Genomic DNA, 27,634 nt, shown 5'->3' on the forward strand with positions numbered 1-27,634 from the left:
TTTCCTACTATTTAAACCCAAGTAGCTGCAGTTGATTCCAAAAGGCTTTATTTATTGAAAAAATAAGCAAAAATAACAGTGTGTCAAGGGAAGGGACGTGTGGCTGCAGGTCTTGTGGTGGCATGTTCATGGTGCTGTGCTTGAGCAGGTGAACTGGAGAGTTGTGCTGGTGGAGGAGGAGGAGGCATCAGCGGGCTGGGTGGGAGCTGTGCTGCTTTAATGTGGCTTTTCCTCTTCCAGGCTCAAGACAAAATCAAATTCCTCTGTGGTAAGGAAGGAAAAACCATAAATGGGACTTGCAGCTTGCCTGACCGAGGGAAGGAAGAGTCCTGGGAGGTTCTCACCTTGTGTCAGGGGCTGGATGGACAGACGCTGCCTGCTGAAGAGCATCATGTCCTTGAGGGGGCCCCCGTCTGCCTTGTGTGCCAGGTGGTGAGCCTTGATCTCAGCCAGGGGGATGAAGCGCTTGGTCATCCTCACAAACTGCACATCCACCTGCAAGGGAGGGCAGCAGCAGCTTGGACAGGCACACAGCCTCCACAGCCCATAGAAGATTTGAGGGGTAAAGATTTGGAGCTGTAGGGAGTGACTGATGTGCACTGACTTTGCCTTGCTGAAGGCTGAAGGAGCTTCCCAGTATTTGTGGCAGGTGTTTTGTTGGCATTGTGCAGCAGCAAGTCACAAACAATGCAGAGTTCAGATGTGGGATGTAGGCAGCCCATGAACACCCTACATGAACACCCTACAATCTAATGTGCCTCAAAACTGCAGCTTTGCTCGCTGTGCACTGACAGTGGCTCTTAGCTCATTTTTCTAACTCAGGGTTCTGCAGGTGATGTTGTTGGCAATGTGCAGCAGCAAGGCACAGACAATGCAAAATTCAGATGTGGGATGTAGGCAGCCCATGAACACCCTACATGAACACCCTACATGAACACCCTACATGAACACCCTACAATCTAATGTGCCTCAAAACTGCAGCTTTGCTCACTGTGCACTGACAGTGGCTCTTAGCTCATTTTTCTCACTCAGGGTTCTGCAGGTGATGTTGTTGGCAATGTGCAGCAGCAAGGTGCATTCATGTCACAGACAATGCAAAATTCAGATGTGACACTCCCTTCCCTACAATCTAATGTGCCTCAAAACTACAGCTTTCTTTGCTCACTGTGCACTGACAGTGGCTCTTAGCTCATTTTTCTAACTCAGGGTTCTGCCATGTGTGGAGGCCAACTCTGCAGCCAAGATATGAAAATTTAGGGAGATATATTTTGGCAGCCTCCTGGAAGGGATTGGGGAAAAAGCAGAGAAAATAGGATTGAATTTTCTCTTGAGAGAGAAGAAGGCAGCTAGGCCAGGACAGAAGCTTAAGATTTTTAATATGATGCAAAGAGGCTTCTCCCTTCTCTTGGCTTGCACACAGGGCTGTATTTAATGGAATACATTACCATGGACCATTTGGGGTTCTCTTTTCTGCTGGTGGAGTCATAATGAGGATCCTTCTGATCAAACTGTGTGTGATCAGGGTACGCCTCCTTCACAATCTGAAGCAGAAGGGGAGAGGAAAGTTTCCATCAGTTCAAAACACCTGCCAGCAAAGGGCATGAGATGTGACAGAGAGTAATCCTGGTGAAAAATCAGCCTTGCTTTCCCTGAACTCCGTTCTAACAGTTTCCTTTACATTTCTTGGGTGGAAGAAGTGCAGAACAGTGAGTGCAGCATCACCTGCTGGAGATCAGTGTGGAAGGAAATGCAGCAGAGGAAAACTGGGTAGCTGCTGCTGATCTTTGTGATGAATTCTGCTCTTAAAGAAAAAGCTGCTCTGTGCCCTGGTTTCAGTCTACTGCCTTGTGGGCTCTGCTGACTAGAATGGAGTGAGTCAGACTGGAATCAGAGTGTGGAACAGCACTTGGCTTGGCTGGGAGTGCCCCGAAATGTCAGCAGGAAAACAGCACAGCGTGGTTCCATCTCTCTGGGGACACATGGCTGAGTCAGCCCTGTAGTGCTGAGCTGAGGTGTCCTGGGCTCACTCCCTGCTCTCACTGGACAACTCCTGCACTCTTTGGTGCTGAGACACAAGCAGTGAGCTGCTTGATAATCCATTCCTTATCGCTTCTCCCCAAAACAGAGACACTCACCTTGACAAGGGCCACAATGCCAGGCTCTTTGCAGTTACTGTGGTAGAAGAAGGCCTGCTGCCCAAGTTTCATGGATCTCAGGAAATTCCTTGCCTGTCAGGAGTAAACAAGAGACTTTCAGCTCTTTCCATCGAGCTCTCAGGGCTTCATTAGAAGCAGCCAAGAGCAGGAACCAACAAGAGGAGAGGTAGATGTGCTTCAGAATTACTCAGATAATGTTTCCTACAGTTGTCATAGAGATGGTTTTGTGTTGGAATTAAATAAAGTCAAAACAAGGCTGAAGAGCAAGCTCCTGTTGGTCAGAAAGTGTGTGGGAATTCAACAGCTCAGCCACCCTTGCCCAGGAGAGCTGTCAGCAAACAATTCAGAGCAGATCATGTGTAGGGGAACAGGGAATCCTGTACAGCACAGGCATCATACACAGCAGGGGAACACACGTGGAATTCCTTTGGAACAGAAAGCTGTGCACTGACAGAGGATTTGGGTAAGTACAGACTTGCTGTGAGGTATCAAAGGTTGGTCTAAGTGAAAGAAAAACTGGGTGATTTGACAGAATATTCACCAGCCTGAATCTACCTCTGACCTTGAGGCCACTAAGCAAGAGTTGATTCAGGTCCCTGCCAAAATGCACCTGCATGAACAGGCAGAGTGCCCCAGAGGAAATGCTTCAGGCACAGGAACAAGCTGTGGGCAGAGCCACCTTCTTCTACTGCTATTTCAGTGCCTCCATGTGCTTCTTACCTGGTAGTTCCTTACTCCATCCCAGCAGGTTGTCTGATTAGGCTGAGCTTTCAAGTCGTCAACGCTGAACTGCCAAATGAAATGAAAATAAACATTCATTCAGGAGCATTCTGATCTTTACAGTGTCATTGTCTGCACTGAGCCTAAGCATTTGTTGCTAGCAGCTCCTTCAATTATAGCACAAACCTGACACAATTTTTATCTCCCACAGGGCCTACAGAAAAACCTCTACAAAGCAGCAGTGAAAAGGCAGAGTCTGAAATAGATGCTGCTCCTGTGACCAGCAGCCAAGCATCCTGAGGAGCTGATTTCCTCTTGTATTACATGTATGAAACCCCAAGGTTGTCACCTTGGACAAGAACATTTTGTTTTTCTATTTCCAGGAGGACAAATGGGTTTGGAGAGGATAAAGCAATCTGAGTTGCCTGATGTTGTCCCTCAGCATCTGGGACTAAAGGTGGGCAGGAGTGGCCCTGCTGCTGTCCTTTGCTGAGTGAGGGGGTGCCAGTGCTCACCTTCACATCCACCCCCTTCTCCAGCCTGCTCTCAGGTTCTGATTTCAGCAGCCAGTGACAATATGTGATCTTGCTTTCCTCCCCACCGGACTCTGACTCTTTTTTCTTCCAGTTCTTCCATCCTGACTTGGAGCTCCCAGCTGGAGGTTTTGCAGACTTCTCTTCTTCCTCCTTATCCGAGGTCTCCTTCTCGGTTTTGGCAATTTTAGCATCTGGCTCTTTTTTATCTTAAAAGACATTGAGATAAAACGCATTTTGTTTCAAAAAATATTTTTAGTTGTCCAAGCTGGTTTCACACATTTGACTGCAGCAGGAGTTTGGGGCACCCCAGGTGCTCAGGGTAAGGTAGCAGCATTATGCACCAATGATTCTGAGTATTTCTAATTTGCATCTGAAATAAGGAGATTTTTTTGGGTCTGCAAAAATGTAGTTTAATACTCACAGTTAGTAATAAAAAGACCTCAGGATAGACCATGTTTGCCCACATGAAGTGTAGTTGAATTTTTTTAATTAATTGCTTAGAAATCAGCTCCAGGCAACAAAGCAGACTTAGGTGAATCTGGTAAGAGGAACATTCACCAAGCAAACCAAACTATTTCAATTCCTGCAGGAGCTGGAAATCTTAGCTTAACCTCCACTAAACTACCTGTTCAGAAGGGATCCTTTGTTTCTTCAGGACACAGACAAAAAGGCCCCAGTTATTAAGAAGTGATTAAAGGATAAAAATGTGGTTATTTGCTAGAGTGGATCAAGCAGATGGGTGGCACAGAGGTGCAGTTTTTTCATCTTGTACTTTAAACACCACATCATTATGCCTCCAGTGCCATTTTCTTATTTTTTGTCTTTGCAGCTGGTACCACATCAGTTTCCTGGCACTGCACTGGGTGTACTCTGACTGACCAACTCTGCTGTGCAAAAATGGGCCTGAACTCCATTTCCTTAGCCCCTTGTGCTGAGAATACATCACTGTCCTTATCACACACCTAGCAGGCTTGTCTCAGTCACGCTCGGGTGCTCAGCCCATTTGGCACAGGAAATGCTGTCTGTAAGACACTGCCTGTGAAAGACAGACGGTTAGCACGGCTGCCTGTAGTTTCACTATGGCCTGGAACCTCAAATGAGAGGTGCTAAATCAGTCAGGATGTCAGCACAGACCTGCTACTGCTCCTTTGTCTCTCTTTCTGCTCGGCCAAGGCATCTCTGGTCTCTCTGAATTATCTTCTCTTCACTGAGAAGCACCTGATGGACGAGAGAAGGAGGAGGAATTACTGCTGCTCCAGGCGGCTGAAAAGAGTACAGACGGCTGAGGCAGGGAGCTGCAGGGCGAGTGGAGAGCAAATAAATCTTTCCTTGAGCTCAGCCACTTCCTCTATCAGTGTGAATGCTGGCAGGGCTTGGGGACCGCACCCTGGAGCCCTGATGGACACCAGCAGCAGGGCTGGATCGCTGCTGTACCCAGGCAATCCCCAAGGTGCGTGGGCAGAGCGCGGGCCCTCTCTGCCTTTGGCACAGGAGCTGTGCTGCTGCCCAGGGCTCAGCCCAGCCTCGCCCCGGCTGCCGGGGCTCTGTCCGGGCTCTGCTGGGCTCTGCCTGCGGCTTCGGGCTCTGCTGGGCTCTGCCCGGCCTCTGCCTGCGGCTTCGGGCTCTGCCTGCCCCTGTCTGGGCTCTGCCCGGGCTCTGCCTGCCTCTGGCCAGGATCTGCCCGGGCTCTGCCTGCCCCTGCCTGGGCTCTGCCCGGACTCTGCCTGCGGCTTCGGGCTCTGCCTGCCCCTGCGCGGGCTCTGCCTGCCCCTGCCCGGGCTCTGCCCAGGCTCTGCCTGCCTCTGGTCAGGATCTGCCTGGGCTCTGCCTGCCCCTGCCTGGGCTCTGCCTGCCCCTGCCTGGGCTCTGCCTGCCCCTGCCCGGGCTCTGCCCCTGGCCGGGCTCGCCCGCGTCCCCCGGGAGCGGCCCCTTCCCTGCAGAGCGCCAAACGCACCTGGCCGCAGGTGGCCGTGCCCGGCCAGGGGGGTTCACCGCTGGCCCCCAGGTCCCTCTCAGCCCTGCGGACCCCGGGGTTCCGGGAGAGGCTGGGGCCGGCCGGCCCATCCCCTGCCCCCTCTGCCAGCAGCACTCGCACGGCTCCGAGCCCGCTGCCTCCTGCCAGGCCGGCCGGCATCAACTTTTCCGCCTTCTATGCCAAGCTTTCCCCTTCCTCCCTCCCTCCTTGCCAGCCCTCCGAGCTGCCGCTCACCAGCCCGGGCCGCTGCCGCCGGTCCTGCTCGGGGCGATGAGGATGCTGGCGGTGCCGGGCGGGGAGGAGGAGGAGGAGGAGGAGGAGGAGGAAGCGCGCTCGGAAGCGGTGCCCGCTATGCAAAGGCCGGGGCAGGGCCGGCTCCCCTCGCTCCCTCCCCGCCCGGGCGGGCGGTGCCGGGGGCAGGACTACAGCTCCCAGCCTGCCCCGGCAGGAGCCGGCAGGAGCCGGGAAGCGGAGCGGCCCCGCACGGCCATGGCCATGGCGTGGCGAGCGGCCCCGCGGGCGGCGGCGCGGCTGCTGCTGGGGCGCCGGGGGATCGCGTCCTGCATCGACCGTAAGGAGCTGCCCGGCCCCGCGGCCCGGGGGAGGCGGGCTGGGGGACATGATGGACGGCGGGTCGGTGGCCCCCGGGTCCTGTCCCCGCCCGGAGGGATGTTCCCAGCTGTTCGTGTCACTGCTCCGTGTGTCACCGCTCCCCGCGTCCCTCCTCCCCGGGTCCTGCTCCCGGTCAGGGCAGTGCGGGCGCGGACACGCGCAGCGGGTGCCTGGCAGTGGGACAGAACCCGCAAGGAAAGGTCCTTTCCTCTCCCTGTCCCTCCTTTTACCTCTTTAGACCGTGCTCAGCAGTGGGACAGAGCCCACAAGGAAAGGTCCATCCTTCTCCTTGTCCCTCCTTCTGCCTTGTTATACTGTGCTCAGCAGTGAAACAGAGCCTGTAAGGAAAGGTCCATCCTTCTCCTTGTCCCTCCTTCTGCCTTGTTAGATCGTGCTCAGCAGTGGGACAGAACCCACAAGCAAAGGTCTTTCCCTCTCCCTGTCCCTCCTTTTACCTCTTTACACCATGCTCAGCAGTGGGACAGAGCCTGGAAGGAAAGGTCCATCCCTCTCCATGTCCCTCCTTTTACCTCTTTAGACCATGCTCAATAGTGAGAAAAAGCCCACAAGGAAGGTCCGTCTCTCTCCATGTTGCTCTGATTTTTTAAAGATTTTTTAAACTTTTTCACGCTTACATTTTTGTAGTAAAATTTCTCACGTACCTTCTGTAAATAACTTATTGGTTTGCATTTTTTTTATAGAAGAAAAGAAATTTGATAAACTGTTAGTTTGTCCAGTGTCATTGGAGAGGGAGCACTTTCACTCTCCAATCCACTGTCTCTTTTAGAAAACTATAAATGTTAGAGTCAGAAAATAAACTCCCTTTTTCTTCACCTTAAGAGCAGTGGTGTGTGCGCTCCTGTTGTTTTGTATCCTATAGCGACATCTCCATGTCCTTCCCTTACCTTTCATGGTTTTTCAGATTTGACAGTGAATCAAAGAGTATCTCTCAAAAGAAGAGGGATTTTTAAAAAGAAGGAAAGTGATTTTTTATATAGGCAGACTGATAGGGCAAGGGGGAATGGATTTAAGCTAAAAGAGGAGGGATTCAGGTTAGATATTAGGAAGAAATTCTTCAGGCAGAATTCCAGCTGGCACAGGTTGCCCAGAAGTTGTGGATGCGCCATCCCTGGCAGTGCTCAAGGCCAGGTTGGACAGGCTTAGTCTCATAGAAGGTGTCAGGTGGTTGGAACAAGATGGTCCTTAGGGTCCCTTCCAATCCAAACCATTCTGGTTCCAGAACACTTTGCAGATGAATTGCTTCGGTGTCTAAATGTAGCAACATTAAAAATTGAGGCTGCAGCATAGCTGTGAATTTCAGGAGAGGAGCAACCAAAACAATGTTGGATCTATGTGTCAGTGAAGCAGGTTTTAAATGCAGAACCTAACTAAAGCTTTAGATGCTGTTTCCAAAGGGCTGCTGTATTATTTGCTTCCAATCTCCTTTCTTTGAAGTCCCAGCACTGCTCCCTCAGATTTCTTTAGCACAGACTTAGTGAGATGGAGTGACTGTGGTCCCTGTCCTGGCTTTCTAATGTAGTTAGCATGGAGCAGACAGAGCCAGCTGGGATCTTGGATTTGTTTTGTCCCAAGAAAGCCCCTCCCAAAGCCCCCTGCTCTCAGCACAGTTCATTGTATTCCTGAGGAACAGAGAAATGGTCTCTGCAGCAGAGACCCTGAACTGTTTGTGTGAGTTAAGGGGCACCTTGAAATTGTTTGGGGTGTAGACGAGGTGGTTGTGCTGCTTTCCCTCAACAGACACGTGTTCTCATCTCTTGCTGCTTTTCTAGCATCCACTGGACTCACTGAGGATCAGAAGGAATTCCAGAAAGTTGCCCTTGATTTTGCTGCGAAGGAGATGGCTCCTTACATGGCCGAGTGGGATGAGAAGGTAGGACAGCCTCACCAGGGTTGCACTGCTCCCTTTTTCCTCCCTTAGGACATTGTGACCCATGGGTCTCACTGAGGGTTCCTGCAGTAGCTCTGGGGGTTGTCATTGAAGCTGCTGCTGTAGCTGGGGAAGGGGAAGTCATCAGAAACACCTTGAAGCTTTCCTAGCCAGGTTATTCAATCACCTGGGTCCTGGATTCACTGCTGAAGATGGAATGTGTCTGTGTTGGTACCAGCTCTTCTTTGACCCACCCAGCTGTCTTAAACTCTGCAGGACAGTGGGACTCAAACTGGTAGCCCAAGGCTACCCAAAGGGACTGAACTAATCCTGAATATTCATTGAGATATCTCTCCTGCCCCAACAGGAAATATTCCCTGTGGAAACGATGAGGAAGGCAGCCCAGCTGGGATTTGGTGGGATCTATGTGAAACCAGATGTTGGTGGCTCTGGATTGTCACGGCTTGACACCTCCATCATCTTTGAAGCTCTGTCAACAGGATGTACCAGCACCACTGCTTACATGAGCATCCACAAGTGAGTGTGTCTGTGCAGGGGTGGATGGTGTCAGCCTGGCTGCCCTGTGGGCTCTAAATACAGCTGGAGGCACTCCCTGGCTGCTGCTCATTATTTATATATTTAAGTGCTGACCTCGAGTACACACATCCCTGTGAGGATCCCTGGATGGCAGTAAACAAATAGGCCACAAGGACTGAGATGCCACCAAGAAGTAATTTTAGCTTTGTGGCATGCAAGATAGGATTAAGTTCTGGATTTTGTTCTCTGCCCTGCCACTTAAGCTTTCTATAGATAGTAACCTGCCTGGAAAAAGCTTTTGTGCCTCGGCCATGCTGTGACAGAGCCCAGAGGCACCAGCTGACCCCAGGGCTGTCCTGCTTGTAGAGACATGTCCAGTGACAGGTCACTTGGCACAGAGAGCTGCAGTGATGCTGCTTGTTCTCCAGGTGCAGTTTCCTGGAGAGGGAGCAGGGCTCATGGAGAGGAGACTGAGGCTCTTAAGCAGAACCTGCTGTTCTACAGGGCAGTGAGTCTGTGGTGAATGGAAGGTGTAACAATAACATTTTCAGGCCTCAGGGCTTGTGGCTCAGCTCTGTTCAGCCAGGGATGTTCTTGTACAACCTATGTTCAATCCTGAATGCTGCTCCTTCTGTCCCACCCCAGCATGTGTGTTTGGATGATCGACACCTTTGGCAACGAGGAGCAGCGGCACAGGTTCTGCCCATCTCTCTGTAGCATGGAAAAGTTTGCCTCTTACTGCCTGACTGAGCCAGGTGAGCATCCTCAACCAGGACATCTCCTCCTCTCTCTTTAACTGCACATGAACCTTGCAAAGGTCCTGACTGAGCCAGGTGAGCATCCTCAACCAGGACATCTCCTCCCTCTTTAACTGCACATGAATCTTGCAAAGGGCTGCAGGTGAAACATTTCTTTCCATATTCATTTGTGAAGTTGAGGAGAGGCAGATGATGATTGCTGAGATGCTTGTGGGACAAACTCAGGTGTCAGGGTATGGTCCCAGGGAGAGTTTGTAGGCTCTGGACCTTCTGCTTCACTGGCTGCTTCCTTGCTTCTCAAACAGGGAGTGGCAGTGATGCAGCTTCCCTGCTGACCTCAGCTCAGAGGAAAGGGGACACCTACGTCTTGAATGGCTCCAAGGTACCTCTTTGCTCCTGCTAAACTGTCCTTCCCATTCCTGCTGCCTCCTCACCTCTGTGCATTCTCCCAAGGCAAGATGTGCTCTGCAGAGATGGGTCCCTGAACTCCTCTGGCTGTGGGCTCTTTGCCTCTCCATTTCTGTACCCTGCCAGCTGCTGCTGTGGGCTCAGGGATAGTTTGCAAACCCCCCCCCCCAAAAAGCCTCACATTTCTTGTTGTGCCCTCCTGCAGGCCTTCATCAGCGGGGGAGGTGACACCGATGTGTACGTGGTCATGTGTCGCACGGGGGGCCCAGGCCCCAAGGGCATCTCCTGCCTCGTGCTGGAGAAGGGAATGCCAGGGCTCAGCTTTGGCAAGAAGGAGAAGAAGGTAAGAGGCTTGGGTTGTGCTTCCTGTGTGCTTGAGGGAAGTGCAGGACAGAGATCACAGAACCACAGAAGCATCAGGATTGGAAAGACCTCCAAGACCATTGAATCCAACCTGTGACTGCTCCTCCTTGTCAGCCTGAGCACTGAGTGCCACATCCAGGCATTCCTTAAACACCTGCAGGGGTGGTCACTCAAATACCTCCTTGGACAGCCCATTCCAATGCCTGACAGCCTTTTCCATGGAGAAATTCTTCCTGATGTCCAATCTGAGCCTCCCCTGCACAGCTTGAGGCTGTGTCCTGTGGTCCCAATGAGCTTGTCTGTGCAAAGCATTAGGGATCTCTTCATGGATGGGATTGTAGTCCCAAACTGTCATGGTTTCACCAAGTGGTGAAGTTTGCCCAATACCCATCCCTTTGGTAAGTGAAGGATTTTAGTCTCAGGAAAATCAAGATCACTGGATTTGTGCCTCTTCTCAAAAACACCCATTCCAATTTCCACACTGAGGCCAAGCCATGCAGGCCGCGGGTGCTTTGTGGCAGCTTGGCAGTGAGACCGAGGGGTTGGGTGGTTCTGTGTTGGAGCTGTGCTGCTCCTCAGGAGCAGTCTGGAAGGAGCTTTTTTTTCCCAGGTAGGCTGGAATTCCCAGCCAACTCGAGCTGTGATCTTTGAGGACTGCGTTGTACCTGTGGCCAACCGGCTGGGAGCTGAAGGGCAGGGATTCAGCATCGCCATGCAGGGGCTCAATGGAGGCAGGATAAACATTGGTGAGAAAGCCAAAGAGAGCCAGGGGAGGAGGGCAGGACCTTCCTGTTGCCTGTCTGAAGTAGCTTCACCTTCACTCTGTGTCCTTGGCTTCTCCCACCAGCTTCTTGTTCGTTAGGAGCTGCTCACGCCTCAGTTCTCCTGGCTCAGGAGCATCTCACTGTCCGCAAGCAGTTCGGGGAACCCCTCGCCAACAACCAGGTAAGGCCTGCAGCAGCCCTGACCTTCCTCATGCTGGGAGGGCCATCCCTCACCTCACAGGGCCCTCCCTGGAGAAGTCAAGAACACACTTTCCTAAGGAAGTGTATCAGGCCTGAGCCCTCATCATAGCAGCAGTCCCCTGAACGGGGTAATAATAATTAATCATTGACTCCATGATTCCACAAGGCTGATCAATTGCTTTATTCTGTTATACTGTGCTATATTATTATTATATTATACTTTATACTATATTATACTATTATATAATATACATATTATAATATGTTATAATATATATTATATGGATCCAATATATAATATATATATATGGATCCAATTGGTCAATCCCAACACTATCCAGTGTCCAATTACAAAACCACCCTTTGTATAACCAAATCCCCATAACACATTCCACACGTGCACAACACCAGGTGCAGCAAGTGGAGATATAAATTGTTTCTCATTATTTTCTCTGATCTTCTCACAGCCTTCCCCAGGGAAAGTTTGCCTCTCTCTATAGAGCTGTGGCTCCCAGCCCTGCCTGGCAGTGGTGGGGCTGTGTTTGCCTCTCTATAGAGCTGTGGCTACCAACCCTACCTGGCAGTGGTGGGGCTGTGTTTGCCTCTCTATAGAGCTGTGGCTCCCAGCCCTGCCTGGCAGTGGTGGGGCTGTGTTTGCCTCTCTCTATAGAGCTGTGGCTCCCAGCCCTGCCTGGCAGTGGTGAGGCAGTGTTTGCCTCTCTCCATAGAGCTGTGGCTCCCAGCCCTGCCTGGCAGTGGTGGGGCTGTGTTTGCCTCTCTCTATAGAGCTGTGGCTCCCAGCCCTGCCTGGCAGTGGTGGGGCTGTGTTTGCCTCTCTATAGAGCTATGGCTCCTTACCCTGCCTGGTGGTAGTGGGGCTGTGTTTGCCTCTCTATAGAGCTGTGGCTCCCAGCCCTGCCTGGCAGTGGTGGGGCTGTGTTTGCTCTCTCTATAGAGCTGTGGCTCCCAGCCCTACCTGGCAGTGGTGGGCTGTGTTTGCCTCTCTATAGAGCTGTGGCTCCCAGCCCTGCCTGGCTGTGGTGGGCTTGGCTGAGACCCCTGTGAGGTGCTGATGGGGGTTTCCTGTGGCTCTGCAGTACCTGCAGTTCAGGCTGGCAGAGATGGCCACCCGGCTGCTGGCTGCGCGGCTGATGGTGCGCAACGCGGCTCGGGCGCTGCAGGAGGGCCGGGAGGACGCGGCCGTGCTCTGCTCCATGGCCAAGCTCTTTGCCACCGACGAGTGCTTCGGGGTAGGTGCCTCAAACTCCTCTTGGGATCCTCCTTAGAAGGTTGGAGATGCCCCCCTTAATGCTCAGGGTGTCAGGGAGAACTTTGATCTTCTCCCTGAAAAATTTTAGTGTCATATTTGAGGTGCCCCAGATGGAGGAGGAATGAGTCTGACTCCATGTTCTTAGAAGGCTAATTTATTATTATATTACATTACATTATATTATATTATATTAATGCTATACTAAAACCATACTAAAGAATAAAGGATACAGACAGAAGGCTTAACAAGAAGACAATGATAACTCATGACTCTCTTCCAAAGTCCCGACACAGCCTGACAGTGATTGGTCATTAATTTAAAACAATGTACATGAAACCAATCAAATAATGATCAGCTGGTAAATAAACAATGTCCAAACACATTCCAAAGCAGCAAACACAGGAGAAGAAATTAGATAATTATTGTCTTCATTGCTCTCTGAGGCTTCTCAGCTTCCCAGGAGAAGAATCCTGGGCAAAGAGGATTTTTCAGAAAATATGACAGTGACATCTTAATTTTTTTTTCCAAATCTTATATTTAATCTTAATGCCCAGGGTGTCAGGGAGAAGTTTGATCTTGTCCCTGAAGATTTGTATTTTTTTTAATTCTTAAATTTAATCTTAAATTTAAGATTAAATCTTAATCTTAAATTAAGATTAATTTAAATCTTAAATCTTTGAAAAATCTTAAATTTGAAAAAATCTTAAATTTTTTTTTAAAGGTTTAAAAAAATCTTAAAATTTTAAGGTTTAATCTCAAATCTTAATTTAAAGATTAAGATCTTTAAATTGGTGAACCAAAACCACTACACAAGCCAAAGCCAACAGGAGCCTCATTTGAGGACAGGATGTTTTATAACACATATGGAGGCTTCAGGATTAATCTGAGAGATTTCAAACATCTTTCCACTGTTCTTCCTGGGGGGCCAAAAGGGAGACAGGACAGGGAGCAGAGCATTTTTATTTTCCAAGGAAAATTTGTATGTTGCAGGGTGATTGTTCTTAGGTAGGAAGTGGTCTTTCCTAGACCGCTGAAAAATTACATTATTGCTTTGAAAATTATCTTATCCCTTTGAAAAATACCTTATTTTGTTACTTTATCAAAATGTTCCCAGAAAGAGAAAGCAAGAAGGGGGGAAAAGAACTTGACATTTCCTATCCCAGTGCCATTTAGAAGCTGTTTATGTGCTCAGCAGTTTGAATTTTTGCTGTTGTTCCGTTTTCCATCCCAAACTGGGGGACAGGACGCGTGGAGTCGCGTTTCCATGGAAACCAGCGCCCTGCCTGCCCCTCCCCTGAGTGGCCGCCAGGTGGCGCCAGGTGGCGGCTCGGGTTTGCAAACGGCAGAAATGCAACAAAAATCAATTTATTCCCTAAAGATCCCCATCCCTGGGTGTCTATGCCCATCCTTGGGCATCTATACCCATCCCTGGGCATCTCTGTACCCATCCCTGGGCATCTCTGTACCCATCCCTGGGTATCTGTACCCATCCCTGGGTGTCTGTACCCATCCTTGGGCATCTCTGTACCCATCCCTGGGTGTCTGTATCCATCCTTGGGCATCTATACCCATCCCTGGGTGTCTATACTGATCCCTGGGTATCTCTGTGCCCATTCCTGGGGATCTGTACCTGTCCCTGGGCATCTCTGTACCCATCCCTGGGTGTCTATACCCATCCCTGGGTATCTCTGTGCCCATTCCTGGGTATTATAGCCATACCTGGGTATCCCTGTACCCATCCCTGGGTATCTCTGTGCCCATTCCTGAGTATTTATACCCATACCTGGGTATCCCTGTACCCATCCCTGTGTATCTGTACCCATTCTTGGGCATCCCTGTACCCATCCCTGGGTATCTGTACCCATCCCTGGGTATTTCTGGGCATTGCTGTTCACATAAACACACCCTTCATGTGAAACAGGACATATGATAGCATGGAGAGCAGCCCTGATGGGGTCTGACAGTCACACCACGTTTTTAAGAGATGAGATTGGGTGACCAGGGAAAAAAAGTGAGCCCAGATTCCTGGGCCCTTACTGAACTTCTGCCACTGCTGTGTCCTGCACGAGTCCCTTCAGAGCAGTGTTATCCCCTCAGATCTGTAACCAGGCTCTGCAGATGCACGGGGGCTATGGCTACCTGAAGGATTACGCCGTGCAGCAGTTCGTGCGGGACATCAGAGTGCACCAGATCCTGGAAGGTAAATGACACTCCCAGAACAGGTGAGGTTGGCAGTGGGGTTGGGAGGAAAACCCCCCTGGCGGCCCCACCTTCCCACATGAGTCTGATTGTTGGGTTTCAGAGCCCTGCTGTGCTCTGAGCATGAGGTGTGCTGTGTGTGAGAGCCCTGGCTGGCAGCTCTGGCTGTGTGAGGGCAGAGGAAGATATTTAGCTGGCTATTTTAAGAGTCTTACAGCAGAGAAATATATTTAGTTGTCATGTTAGCAATGCCTCTGTCCAGTTTCATCCCATTACTCCTGGCCACGTGATGATTCTCCCTAACAATTCCTCTCCTGAGATTTTGGTCTGTTTGCACTCCTTGACATCATGTCTCTAACAGTGATTTTGGTCTGTTTGCACTCCTTGACATTGTATCTCTAACAGTATCTGGCCATTTCTAATCTCAGTTTGGCCTCCTAAATATTCTGTTTCCTCTGCTTTGAAATCTCCTCACCTACAATCAGGGTAGCTGGTGAGGGACATGCTCTTTCTTACACCCAGTGGGTTTGCAGCCTGTGTGTGGTGAATGTGTTAAATGTACAGCAGAGAGCTCAGATGTTGCTGTGAATCCAGTTCTGCTCAATGCCTGCTCCTGCAGCCTCCCAACACTCACATAAAAAGCAGCAGCAGCTTTCCCAAGCAATATGCTGGCCCTTGGCAGTTGGGTTTTGGCCCAGCCCCTCCTAAATGCCACTTCAGCTGGTGGGAAGAGCTATAAACTGCACAGCAGGGCAGAATTCTCTTGGTCTTTTGAGGGGGAAAATACTGGGTGGGCCGTGCCTTAACTGTGTTTCCTTTGCATGCCCATCCTGCTGCAGGCACCAACGAGGTCATGAGGATGATTGTGGCCAGGAATCTGCTGCAGGGCTGAAGCCAGGAGCCCGGCCTGTTTCCCTCCCCTGCTGGCTGCTCTCTCCCTGGGACTGGAGAGGGGGATGCCCCAGTGGGAACAGCCTTCCTGCCTCACCCCCAGCTGGCTGGCACAGCTGCATGCCGTGCCTGGCACAGCTGCATGCCAGGCTGGCGTTGTGCAGCCAGAAATCACAGCTGTCAGTCCAAGCCTCTGTCTCCAAACCCTGCTGCTGGCCTGCCTGCCACACGTCCTCCTTGGAAAAACTAACCCCAGAGCTGCTGCTCACCTCTGGAATGGGAATCTCAGGCAGAGGTGAGCCCATGGGATCACTGAAATCTTTATTTTGAAGGAATTAACTGCTCACAGCACCCCTGGGAACCGATGATCAAAGGCTCTAACCACAGGGTTTTTATCCTAGGATGCCTCTCCTTTAGCTAGAAGCACTCCCTCTTTTCCCAGCAAACTTTTCCTAAACTTTTCCCAGCCATTGCTTGTTCTCTGTATTCCCACCACATCTTGGTGCTTAATCTTAAAGAAGCCTTTGCAACACGAAAGTGCAAATGAAAAATAAAGTCATGTACAGAAATATTGAGCTCTGTGGCCTCCAATCAGTGAGGCTGTGAACAATGTAAGGGGAGTAAAAATATTGGTAAATTATTTTCTCCTCTCTGATTTGAAATCAATAAAGCAATGATGGAAATGTTACTGGAGTGGAAATTAAGATAATTTCCTTCTGTGGTATTTCAGGTGTTTAAACAGAAGCAATAGGGAATTTTTGAAGTAGGTGTTGCAAAATAGTTCTGCTTGAGGGCTTTTTAGGTAATGTCTTTGTTAACCCCTTCAGGTCAGCCAGCTCTTTTTTCTCAGCAGTACTTGGCAGGGGGAAGATGACAGAGATTAGCAACGGAATCATGGAATGGGTTAGGTTGGAAGGGACCTTAAACCCTTAAACTAATTCCAGACACCTTCCACTTGTTTGATCTCAGTTCCTGCTGTTGCTGGCAGGCCCTGAATGTCCCCTCCCTCATTTTATTGCACATTGAATTTGCCCCACAGGACAGTTGAAAGGATAAACACCAGTGCCTCAAAGAGGAACAGCCCCCTGCCCACGGGGGAGACCCTCTGCCTGCCCAGGGGATGGGTGTCCTGGGCTGGGAGGGTCTCTGGGCAGTGGGAAGGGGTCTCTGGCTGGGGTCTCTGCCCAGGGTCCCTGTCTGAAGTCTCTCCAGGGTCTCCGTGGGGAGTTTCTGCCCAGAGGATCTGTCTGGGCTCTCTCCCAGGATCTCTGTCACGGGTCCCTGTCCAGGGTCTCAGTGCAGGTTCTCTCCTGGGGGGCTCTGTCCTGGGTCTCTCTGTGGGATCCCTGCCTAGGGTCCCTCTGTTGGGGTTCTCTCCCAGGGGTCCCTGGCCATGGTCTCAGCCTGGGTTCTTTCCTGGGGCTCTCTCTCAGTCTGGGCTCTCTCCCAGTGCTCTCTATCCATGTTCTCTGTCCCATCTCTCTTTCCACGTTCCCTGTCCATGTTCTCTATCCATATTCTCTGTCCCATCTCTGTCCATATTCTCTATCCATGTTCTCTATCCATATTCTCTGTCCCGTCTCTCTATCCATGTTCCCTCTCCATGTTCTCTGTCCCATCTCTCAGTCCCATCTCTCTATCCATGTTCTCTATCCATGTTCCCCCTCCATGTTCTCAGTCCCATCTCTCTATCCATGTTCTCTGTCCATATTCTCTGTTCCGTCTCTCTATCCATGTTCTCTCTCCATGTTCTCAGTCCCATCTCTCGGTCCCATCTCTCTATCCATGTTCTCTCCCCATTCTCTGTTCCGTCTCTCTATCCATGTTCTCTCTCCATGTTCTCAGTCCCATCTCTCAGTCCCATCTCTCTATCCATGTTCTCTATCCATGTTCCCTCTCCATGTTCTCAGTCCCATCTCTCTATCCATGTTCTCTCTCCATGTTCTCAGTCCCATCTCTCTATCCATATTCCCTCTCCCCATTCTCTGTCCGTCTCTCCGTCCCCCTCAGGCCGTTCCCTCACGGCCGCGCCTCTCCCTCTCACGCCCCGCCCCCTCGGCCGCGCGCGCCCCTCCGGCAGCCAATGGGAGTTGGGGAGGCGGTCCGGCGGGGCGGGGCCAGTGCCGCGCGGGCGGCGGGCGGGGCGGGTCCGAGGCGGGGCGGGCGCGCTCTGGGTCGGCGCCCGGCGGGTCGGGGGTTCGGGCCCGGAGGGCGCGGGGGGCTCCGGGCCGGGGTTCTGGGTTCCCGGGGCCCGGCCGCGCTCCCTCCGCCATGTGGCCGTGCGGGGGGCGGCGGCAGCGCCGCCTCGGGGGCGTCGCGCTGCTCCTCGTCGTGCTGTGGCTGCTGCTGCGCAGGTGAGACCCGGCGCGAGGTGGGGGGAGCGGGGGTCGCGCCCCGGGGGCGGCGGGGCCGGGCGTGAGGCGGGTGTCGGTGCCCGCCGGGCGCAGGCCCCGCCGCTGGCAGCGGGGCTGGCTGCGGGAGAACTGCGCATGGATGGAATCGGCGGCGCCGGTGCACGGGAGAACGGTTATTAACGTAATTAGCGTCCGTGCGTCCCGAGCGCTGCCGGGGAATTACCGGGCGGGAGCAGGCTCGGTAGAATCCCGTCCTTTCCGATGGGAGACCTCCGCTGCCATCATTCCTGCAGCGGAACGGGAGCGTGGGAAGGAGCGCGGAATGAGCGAAGCTAAATATAAATATAAATATAAATATAAATATAAATATAAATATAAATATAAATATAAATATGTGCTGCACCTGATAGCCACACCGTCCGTCACCGAAATATCGGCGGGGAAAGCCGCGCTGCCAGCGCCATAAATCAGCTCTGTGTTATAAATCAGCTCTGTGGTATAAATCAGCTCTGTGTTCGTTATAAATCAGTTCTGTGCCGACCTTGGGAGCCTTTGCATCACCGCAGCGCTGGTGGATGATGCGCTCCGCGAATCAATCGCAGCTCCGGGCTCCCAGGCGTTGTTTCCCTCTCTGCAGCCCCGGCCTGGCGCTGCCTGTCCCTGCTCCGTGTCCCCAGAGCAGGGTGGTACCCATGGGCCATGCCCACCTGTCCAGTCCAAACCTCTTCTCTTCCTTCTGCTGCTCCTGTTTCACCCTCCAGACCAGCAGCTCTACCCCACCAGTAGTATCAAGAAGTATTTTGAGGTTCTGGCTTGAATCCCACGTGGTTTAGATCACGTTCATTCTGGGGGTGATGTTCTTTCCCCGTGTTTGTGGCTTCCAGGTGTCAGAAACTCCTCGGTCCCTCCCAGTGGCATGCTGGAAAATACACGTGGATGTGTATGGAGATGTAAGAGAGTTATTTATTGCCAGCTGGATTGTTTTATAACACCTTCTTAAAATCATAGTTGGAAGTAAACCTGATCCTCAGAGCTATGGAAAAAGCTTTAATAAATCTTTGCATAATTAGAAGCAAAATTCTTGCATAGCTGGCCTTGGATTTGTGCCACCTGGGTTCTTAGGGAGGATTATTGCAAACTGATACCTGATGGAGGCACAGCATCTGTCTCCTCTAGGAGTGCAGCCACAAATCCCTGTGTGCAGAACAAGCCCCTGTGTGCAGAATAAGCAGTTTTACAGGATATTGCTGCTGCTACCTCAGCCTTGGTCTGTGAGCAGGGGGGCTGTGCAGGGCAGGGAGCCGGGGGCCAGGGCAGCTCAGAGCTTTCACTTTCCCCTGGCCAGAGGAAGCCCAGAATAAAGAGCAAAGCCCTTGGAGGTCTCAGTGGAGCTTAGGGATCAGCAGCACAGTCCCTTGTCCTCTGAAGCACATCCTTCAGTATCAGCAAAGAAATTGTTGTCTTTTTTCCCTGGTTTGCCTGTTTTCCACCAGCTTTTTCTCCCAACTGCTCTGGATATGGGGTGGTTGAAGACCAAAGGTTGGTGTTCAATCAGAGAGGTTTTTCAAATCTCTCTTGCAGAGAGGACTTGAGCCATGTTTGTGTTTCACAGGCGTGAGCAGCATGGCTGTTTGGTTCAGAAGTTATTTGGGACTTGGCTTTTCCGTGTGCTCTGTTTTGCACTTCACATTCCATCTTACAGAGGCTTATTCCATCTTCCTGGGCTAACTCATGCAATCCAACTTCAGAGTCTCTGCTCTGGGGTTAGTTGGTAATGGAATGGTTGTTTTGGGGTTTTTCTGCAAAAGAGACTTCCCTGAGGCAGAGATGACATCACAGAATCGTGGAATCCTATAATTTTCACTTCCAGTATCCCAGATTGCTCCCAGCCCCATCCAGCCTGACTGAAACACTCCCAGGGATGGCTGCTGAGGTTGACAAAGAAAGCCAGGAACCTTTAACAAAGGGAAAAAAAAAAGATTATTTGCAACCTGTTTTGTCATTATAGAAGTGAGAAAAAAAGTCTTCTGGGAGCTGTAAATTGCTCTCAGGAGGAAGCACAGAGCCCAGGTACACTTTAAACTCTGGCAATCCAGCTCAGGGTAACAGGATCAAGCTCTGCTGAGTCACAGAAATGTTTCTTCCTGAGGTTACTTGAACAGATCCTAATGAGAAATGTGGGTTTCAGGATATCTAGGATAATGTGTTGAAAATACTGGGAGACTGGGAGCTTCCTTCCAGCCCTTCTTGGGGAGGAAAAACAATGGAGATGGGGAGTTTTAAAGTAGGAAACTTGATGGGAATGTGCCAGGTTAGTTGTGCCTGGGATTAAGAAGATGAGCTTAAGTGATTAGTTTATTTTTATCTGGCTGTGTGTGCCTCCTGAGCACAGCCTTCGTTCTGGCAGCACTCAGCAGCACTTCTGTGTGCAGGGGGAATTTGGGGCTCTACCTAGCTAAGAAACAACTTGGAAACTCTTTTCCAACATAATCTTTAAAAATTGGAGTTTTGCATCTCCAGATCCCTTTGAGTTTTCCACCTCTGGAAAACAGAAGTAGATGTAGCTGCTGGTTTGGTTTGCTGTGAAAAACGCCAATCACTTGTTTTTAAAATTTTAAAAGTTTAATAGTAATAAAATGGTTATAAAAATAGCAATATAATTAGAGTAATAATAATAATTTGGACAATTTGGATTAGGACAATATGAGACAATAGAAACAAAGAGTTATGGACAGTCTGGGTAGCTTTTTCTGGGCAACATAAGCCTGAAAAAGGACCCACGTTAACAGAGGGTTAACCCTTAAAAGCAACAGCCTGTTGCATATTCATACACCTCATCCATGGTGCAGAAATTCCATTCAAACACAGGATTCTGTCTGGCCAGTGTCAGCTTCTTCCTCTGAATCCTGACAGCTCTTCAGGGCTGAGCAAGGAGGAAGAAGTTCGTTTCTTCTGATAATGGGGCAATAAATTCTCTTTCTCTGAAAGATTCAGGTGTCCTGTGGCTGCTATCTTGCTGCAAGTCCTTTCTTTTAAAAAAAGTATCTTACATAGCATAGTTTCTATTTTAACATTATGTTATAACCTAAAACTATATTTAACACACTACTAAAAAAATTAATACAGCATCACTTTCGCAAAAAGCCAATCATAAAATACGCATTTTTCACATTTGCCAAAGTCCCAATCTGTAATTTAGCAGCACAGAGGAGCAGGTGGCCATGGGGTGTCCTGTCTGGGGCTTGAGAACCCTTTCCCCTGCTGCTGAAATTCATCACAATTCCTTGGGAGCAGTGCTGCCATTCCCCAGCCTCGTGCCATCCTTCTCTGGCTGTTTCTCATGCAGATGAGCACGTTGGGTCCCGTTCTTACCCAGGCACGCTTTAAATGTGGCAGATTTGTGGTTTGTACTCATTTCTCCTGTCTGAGCTGCACTATCATCAGCAGCTGTTGTTATCACCCCACATTCTGACACTGCAGAGTCTCCTTGCTCAGCTCTGTTGCTGGGATGTTGGAATGTGCTCCCTGTTGATGGAGTGACCAAACTATCCTTTGTCTCCTTAAAAAGGAAAAAAGCCCAGAAGTTTCTTGTGACCGTGTTCACAGGAGTCCCAGGGTGAGGGAAAAGACAAGGATCTGACTCCATGTTTAGAAGGCTTGATTTATTATTTTATGATATATATTATATTATTAAAACTATACTAAAAGAATAGAAGAAAGGATTTCATCAGAAGGCTGGCTAAGAATAGAAAAAGAATGGTAACAAAAGTTTGTGACTGACCGAGCCAGCTGGGCTGTGATTGGCCATTAATTAGAAACAACCACATGAGCCCAATCCCAGATGCACCTGTTGCATTCCACAGCAGCAGATAACCATTGTTTGCATTTTGTCCCTGAGGCCTCTCAGCTTCTCAGGAGGAAAAATGCTAAAACAAGGATTTTTCATAAAACATGTCTGTGACAGTTTCTCTCCTCAATTAGGTAAAAAGACACCTCATAGGACCTGGGGGACTTCACCTCAAACTTAAGGATAGCCAATTGCACAGGAGCTAAAAAGTCCTGCCTAAGCAATTTACTAAAAAAAAGAAGAAAACACAGGAACTAATTGCTTTTGTGAGGTGTTTTACCAGGAGCAAGAACCTCTTGCAGCTGGCTCGATTTTTCTCTGTAAAGAGTTTTGTTATTTTGCCTTTTATTAAAACTTTTTTGTTTCCAGCACTACCACAAAAGCCATCCTGCTGATTTTATGCCTTCTAAAGTAGCTGAGCTATCTTAGGTGTAATAAAAATCTCCAAGAGCTTATGAGACCTGGCTGGAAGGACCATAAATCACTGGGAATGGCTGGACAATCTGTGAGTCTCTTTGTCTGGAGGCACTGAATATCTAACCTGGCTTCCTTTTCCAGGTATTACCCCTGCCTGCTGCTGGCTGTTTCAGAGCCCTGTGAGAATGCTGTGCTACTCAGGTACCCTCTGAGCTTGTCAGGCAGCCCTGCAGTGCCCTGCAAGCCTTAGTTCAGCTCCTTTTAGTCCCCCTGGCCTGTCAGAGGACAGACAGGCTGTGGTTAGCAATCCCTGTAAGCCACAAGCTCTGAGCATCCTCACCCTCTGCTAACAGCTGCTTCTCACATAGCCTAGGCAGCAGCTGGAGCCTTAGGTGTTCCTCTCCTCTCTTCCCTGTGATTTTCTCCCAACTGTGCTGGTCATTGCTGCTTTCTGGAGCTGGGAATTCATTGCTCACATCTGGCTCTGATAAGGAACAAGCTGCCACTGTCTGACCCTCTGTGTGTTCATGGGGTGGGCTGAGGGAGGCAGTGACACTGCTTTGGTAAAGACAGACACTGTCTTGTTGGTGAGATGGGGTTTTGGCTCAGCCAAAGAGAGCTGGGAGCCTGCAAGGCCATGAGTAGTGCAGGAGCTGACCCCAGAGGAGCTGTGACAGCAGGAGGGCTCACCCTGGTAAGTGCTGAGGAGCTGCTGGCCCCGTGCCTCTGGTTCTTCTGGCAAATAACATTTTCAGGATGAACATAAACAGTGATGTGAGCAGAGGTAAGTTTGTAGTGACAGCTGATTTAGTCTCTCTGGGTGATGAATATAATCCAGGGGGTTCATCAAACTGAGGAAAAGGTTCTCTGTTCACAGGGAACAGGTGAGAGGGTTTTATTTTTTCCATGCTTTGTGTTGGAAGATGCCAGAGTCCCCAAGACATTTGGGATGGCAGTGATGGATGCAGCTGGTGTTGGAACATGGGTCTGGAAATCAGCCATGTGCCCTCCTACTGCAAAGGGAGATGTTGAATTCCATAGGTTAGGCAAGTGTTTGTGAGTATTGTCAGTGAAAACTTGCCCATCCATGATTTCAGCAAGTGAGTTCCATGCTCTGTGCCTGAGCAGTGTCAGTTGTAGAGTGTGGCACAGTGGCTTGGGGGTTCAGGGGGGAAGCAGCCAGTGAAATGGATTTAAATCTATATTTGAGAAGATCTTCCAGCTGGCTTAGAGCCTTCTGAACCATCTCTGTGCTCTGTAGGAACAAGAGTGTGGCTTGCTTGAGAAGCAGGAAGGTCAGAGCTGGTCTCAAGCTGCACCAAGGGAATTACAGGTTGGATATCAGGAAGATTTTTCCAGCAAGGGTGATAAAGTTCTGGAATGTTCTGCCCAGGGAGGTGGTGGAGTCACCATCCCTGGGTGTGTTTAACAAAGCCTGGATGTGGCTCTGGGTGCCAGGGTTGAGTTCAGGGATTTGGGCTGGGTTGGACTCAATGATCTTGAAAGTCTCTTCCTGTTGCAGAGAGAGGGAGAAAAAGGGCCAGGAGAGGTTTGGTCTCCCTGGCCCAGCTTAACAGGGAGGTTCAAAGTGGGCATGGAATAAGGCTTGGGCCAATGGGATTACAGATCCATGGTACTTCAGGGGAGGGTCACAGGCTTGGAATAAACCCTCCATTTTCAGAGGTGAGACAGAGCATACCATTTAACTAAAATGTAACACCACATCTCCCAACCTCGTGATTCTGTGCTGGGTGAGGTGCAATGAGTGGGACACATTCCTCCCCCAGGGCTGTCTGCTGACCCATCTCCTTTTCTCTTGCAGGTTTAACTGGAGCGAGCTGACCCCTCTGGGGCTGTGGGGGAGGAGCCATGGCCTGCAGACAGAGAACTCCGAGTTCCTGCTGGAGGGGATGCCCTTCCGCATCCTGGGGGGCTCCATGCACTACTTCAGAGTGCCCCGGGAGTACTGGGAGGATCGCATGCTCAAAATGAGAGCCTGTGGCCTCAACACCCTCACCACGTGAGTGCCCTCCCTGCCCAGCCTCTCCACTCTGCTGGTGCTCACAGGGGTCCCAGCATGAGGGAAGAGACAAGAATGGTGGCTCCAGGTTTTCCAGAAGGCTGATTTATTGTTTTATGATATATATTATATTATTAAAACTATACTAAAAGAATAGAAGAAAGGATTTCATCAGAAGGCTGGCTAAGAATAGAAAAAGAATGGTAACAAAGGCTTGTGACTGACTGAGACAGTCTGGACAGCTGGACTATGATTGGCCATTAATTAGAAACAACCACATGAGACCAGTCACAGATCCACCTGTTGCATTCCACAGCAGCAGATTATTGGAATAATAACAATAATGTTGTTATTATTGTTATATTATTGTTATTATTCCACAGATTATTGGAATAATAATAATATTGTTATTATTGTTATTATTGTTATATTATTGTTATTACTCCACAGATTATTGGAATAATAATAATATTGTTATTATTGTTATATTATTGTTATTATTCCACAGATTATTGGAATAATAACAATAATATTGTTATTATTGTTATTATTGTTATATTATTGTTATTACTCCACAGATTATTGGAATCATAACAATAATATTGTTATTATTGTCATTATTGTTATTATTCCACAGATTATTGGAATAATAACAATAATATTGTTATTATTCCAATAATCTGTGGAATAATAATAATATTGTTATTATTCCACAGATTATTGTGGAATAATAACAATATTATTCCACAATAATCATTGTTTACATTTGGTTCCTGAGGCCTCTCAGCTTCTCAGGAGGAAAAATCCTAAGGAAAGATTTTTTCATAAAACATGTCTGTGACAGGCCATAAGGATGTATTTCCATGCTCCTTACTGTGGGAAAAGTGTTGGGGAAGATGGAGCAGGAAAGCCTTGTAAATATGATTGCCTGGCAGAAGATTTTGAGAATATGGAACTATAAGTGAGATTGAAATGAAAGCAAGCTTTGAGATATTTTAGTTACTGAACAACTGGAAAACAATGGTGTGGCTGCTGAAGGTGATCCCCTTTTGATGGAACAACACCCTCTGCTTGCAGACAGGCCCAAGGGGCAGAGCAGACCCTACAGCTTGGCAGAAGGGGCCCAAAGAGGAGTTTTTAGGGTTTAAAATGTAACACAGGATGGTAATGTAATGTGGCTTAGCTCTCCTTATAAGGTTAAATATAAAGTTTGTACACAAACAGAGACAATGGCAAGCAAGTGGTTTTCAGAGGCCTGGATGAAGGGGACACAGAGGTTCTGGGGGTCTGAGCAGGCTGCAGGCTTGGCCTTGCTTTCCAAGGCTTGGTGAGGAAAGAGCTTCTTTAAAATGTGACACAGGATGGGAATGTAATGATTATTATAGGCTGTAGGTAAATGGTGTAGGATTTGTGTCTTGTACTAGATTGGTCAGTGAAAATTAGAATATTCAGCAGAGAAGAAGGTATTTTGGTATTGTAATGGGGACTTTGCTCTCTTTTTTCCTCTTGTTTTATTCTTCTCTCTCCCTCTTTGGGGCTCCTCTCTCGGGCCTGCTCTGAGCTGTGCCTGGCAGCTCCCAGCAGGGCCCTGCACCCAGGCCCTTTGCAATAAATGCAATTTCCATGTCCTACCCCCTGTGGCTCCTACAGAAAAGAATGGTGGGGCCTCACTTTTTCTCTGAGTATGCCAGAGCTCACCTTCACCTGCTCTGCTTTTCAGGTACGTGCCGTGGAACCTGCACGAAAAGGAAAGAGGCAAGTTTGACTTCAGTAAAAACCTGGAGCTGAGGTATGTGGCACAGACATATTTCTGTTCTGAAATACTCCTCTTTGGAGGGGAGGGGGTGTGTGGTGTTTGGGTGAAGATGTCATTTCCACATGTGCCTTGATCAGGCAGTGGGGACTCCTTCCTTCCCCTTCCTCATCCTTCTGAAGTTCTGGGAACCTGATCAATTTAGCACCAATTTGTAATCTTTGCTGGGATCCCCAGGATGAGGGAAGAGATTAATCTGACTCCATGTTCTCAGAAGGCTGATTTATTATTTATGATATTATACTATATTAAAAGAATGCTATACTAAAAGAATACAGAAAAAGGATACAGACAGAAGGCTTAACAAGAGCTGGTCATTAAATAAAAACAATTCACATTAAACCAGTCAAACATGCACCTGTTGGTAAACAATGTCCAAACACATTCCAAAGCAGCAAAACAGGGAGAAGCCAATCAGATAATTATTGTTTTCATTTTTCTCTGAGGCTTCTCAACTTCCCAGGAGAAGAAATCCTGGGCAAAGGGATTTTTCAGAAAATATCACAGTGACACCAATCCTGTGTGGTTACTTCATCATGCAATTCCCTTCTGCTTTGCTACCTAAATTCAATGGTTTTGGAGTATTAGGGGTGGGGGTTCTGCAGACAATAATTCCTCTGTCTGGATCCCCAGGGCCTTCCTTTCCCTGGCAGCTAAAAATGGGCTGTGGGTGATTCTGCGCCCTGGACCTTACATCTGCTCAGAGTGGGACCTCGGGGGTCTGCCCAGGTGAGTGTGGGAATTGTTCACTGCAGGGAAACATCAGGGACAGACAAATCCCAAGCTCCTGATCACAACATCAGGGACAGACAAATCCCAAGCTCCTGATCACAACATCAGGGACAAACAAATCCCAGGCTCCCAATTGTGGTGGTGTTCACAGGGGTCCCGGGATGAGGGAAGAGATGAGAATCTTGACTCCATGTTTCAGAAGGCTGATTTATTATTATATATATTATATTAAAAGAAAATGATATACTAAAACTATACTAAAGAATAGAAGAAAGGATTTCATCAGAAGGGAGCAAGGAAAGGAATGAATGATAATAAAATCTTGTGACTGCTCATAGCTCACAGGTGGCTGTCATTGGTCATCAAGTAAAAACAATTTCACATGCTGGGTAAGCAGTTCTCCAAATCATATTTCAAAGCAGCAAAACATGGAGAAGCTGAAACTTCCAGCTTCTCAGGAGAAGAGATCCTAATGAAAAGATTTTTCATAAAACACACGATCACATAGTCGAGGCTCCTTCAAAGGAATTGCTTTGGAATGGCTGGCTGCTTGATGGGGATATTTATTTTCTGTGTTCCCCAAACAGAAATTATCTCATTATCTTATGGAGCTCTTCTAATTTTGTTTTTGAGTGTTAAAATAATAATAATTGTTTTATGGTATAATGGTTACAGCAAGAAAATAGAATTGGAGGAACCCATCTTGCTGTTACACCTTGACTCTGCATAACATGGACAGGATTTGCAGCTTGGTGTAAGAATTTATTCCATCTCAGCTCCATTTTAAAAGTCCTACTAGAAATCTGCATTATATGGCTGGCAGTGATGAAACCCCAGCCTCCTGTGGTGTTTTCCCCTGAAGAACACAACAGGAGGAGGCTCTGGGAGCCCTGGGACATTCCTGGTTCCTGAGTGGAGCCAGTGCCAGGTTATCACATGTTTTCCTTACTGCACACAGCACAAACCTCAGTGCAGATTACTTGGGGATTATTTTTTTAACTTCCCACTTTTCACCTGCCTTTGGCATCAGAGTTGAGGTGTCAGGGACTTACTCCTGAGAGCAGAGCTCTTCATGACCGAGCCAGAAGCCACCTCCACATTAGATTATGAGAAGTGCATCTGTTGTCAGTTGTTGTCACATCACCCATGTGGTTTTTTAATCAGACACATAAA

At 49.0% G+C, this 27,634-nt stretch overlaps 3 protein-coding genes across 4 annotated transcripts in view; 2 read left to right on the plus strand and 1 right to left on the minus strand.

Annotated features, from left to right (window-relative positions):
• Positions 1-31: 31 nt before the first annotated feature.
• On the minus strand, positions 32-5,752 carry THYN1 (thymocyte nuclear protein 1). The gene is made up of 8 exons (XM_054647314.2): positions 5,622-5,752; positions 4,547-4,630; positions 3,392-3,618; positions 2,877-2,945; positions 2,136-2,228; positions 1,446-1,541; positions 345-495; positions 32-263 (listed from the first exon to the last, which is right to left on the minus strand). Exons 2-8 carry the CDS (start codon positions 4,587-4,589, stop codon positions 217-219), a joined length of 726 nt encoding a protein of 241 aa, XP_054503289.1. The 5' UTR covers positions 4,590-4,630; positions 5,622-5,752; the 3' UTR covers positions 32-216.
• Positions 5,658-15,966, plus strand: ACAD8 (acyl-CoA dehydrogenase family member 8). Its single transcript, XM_054647312.2, has 11 exons — positions 5,658-5,958; positions 7,790-7,890; positions 8,255-8,424; positions 9,070-9,179; positions 9,488-9,564; positions 9,796-9,933; positions 10,564-10,699; positions 10,801-10,898; positions 12,016-12,168; positions 14,286-14,388; positions 15,227-15,966. The coding sequence occupies exons 1-11, from the start codon at positions 5,658-5,660 to the stop codon at positions 15,277-15,279; spliced, it is 1,440 nt and encodes a 479-aa protein (XP_054503287.2). The 3' UTR covers positions 15,280-15,966.
• A 1,468-nt stretch (positions 15,967-17,434) lies between these two features.
• LOC129129455 (beta-galactosidase-1-like protein 2) overlaps positions 17,435-27,634 on the plus strand; it is a 34,943-nt gene continuing 24,743 nt past the window's right edge. For both annotated transcript variants that reach the window (XM_077190002.1, XM_077190003.1), the window contains exons 1-4: positions 17,435-17,632; positions 23,719-23,916; positions 25,637-25,705; positions 26,363-26,458. In XM_077190002.1, the coding sequence (XP_077046117.1) occupies positions 17,550-17,632; positions 23,719-23,916; positions 25,637-25,705; positions 26,363-26,458 (446 nt within the window). In that variant the 5' untranslated portion in view covers positions 17,435-17,549. The remainder of the gene's footprint in view (positions 17,633-23,718; positions 23,917-25,636; positions 25,706-26,362; positions 26,459-27,634) is intronic.

The sequence above is a fragment of the Agelaius phoeniceus genome, chromosome 23 (assembly GCF_051311805.1).
Source record: "Agelaius phoeniceus isolate bAgePho1 chromosome 23, bAgePho1.hap1, whole genome shotgun sequence".
Lineage (NCBI taxonomy): Eukaryota > Metazoa > Chordata > Aves > Passeriformes > Icteridae > Agelaius > Agelaius phoeniceus.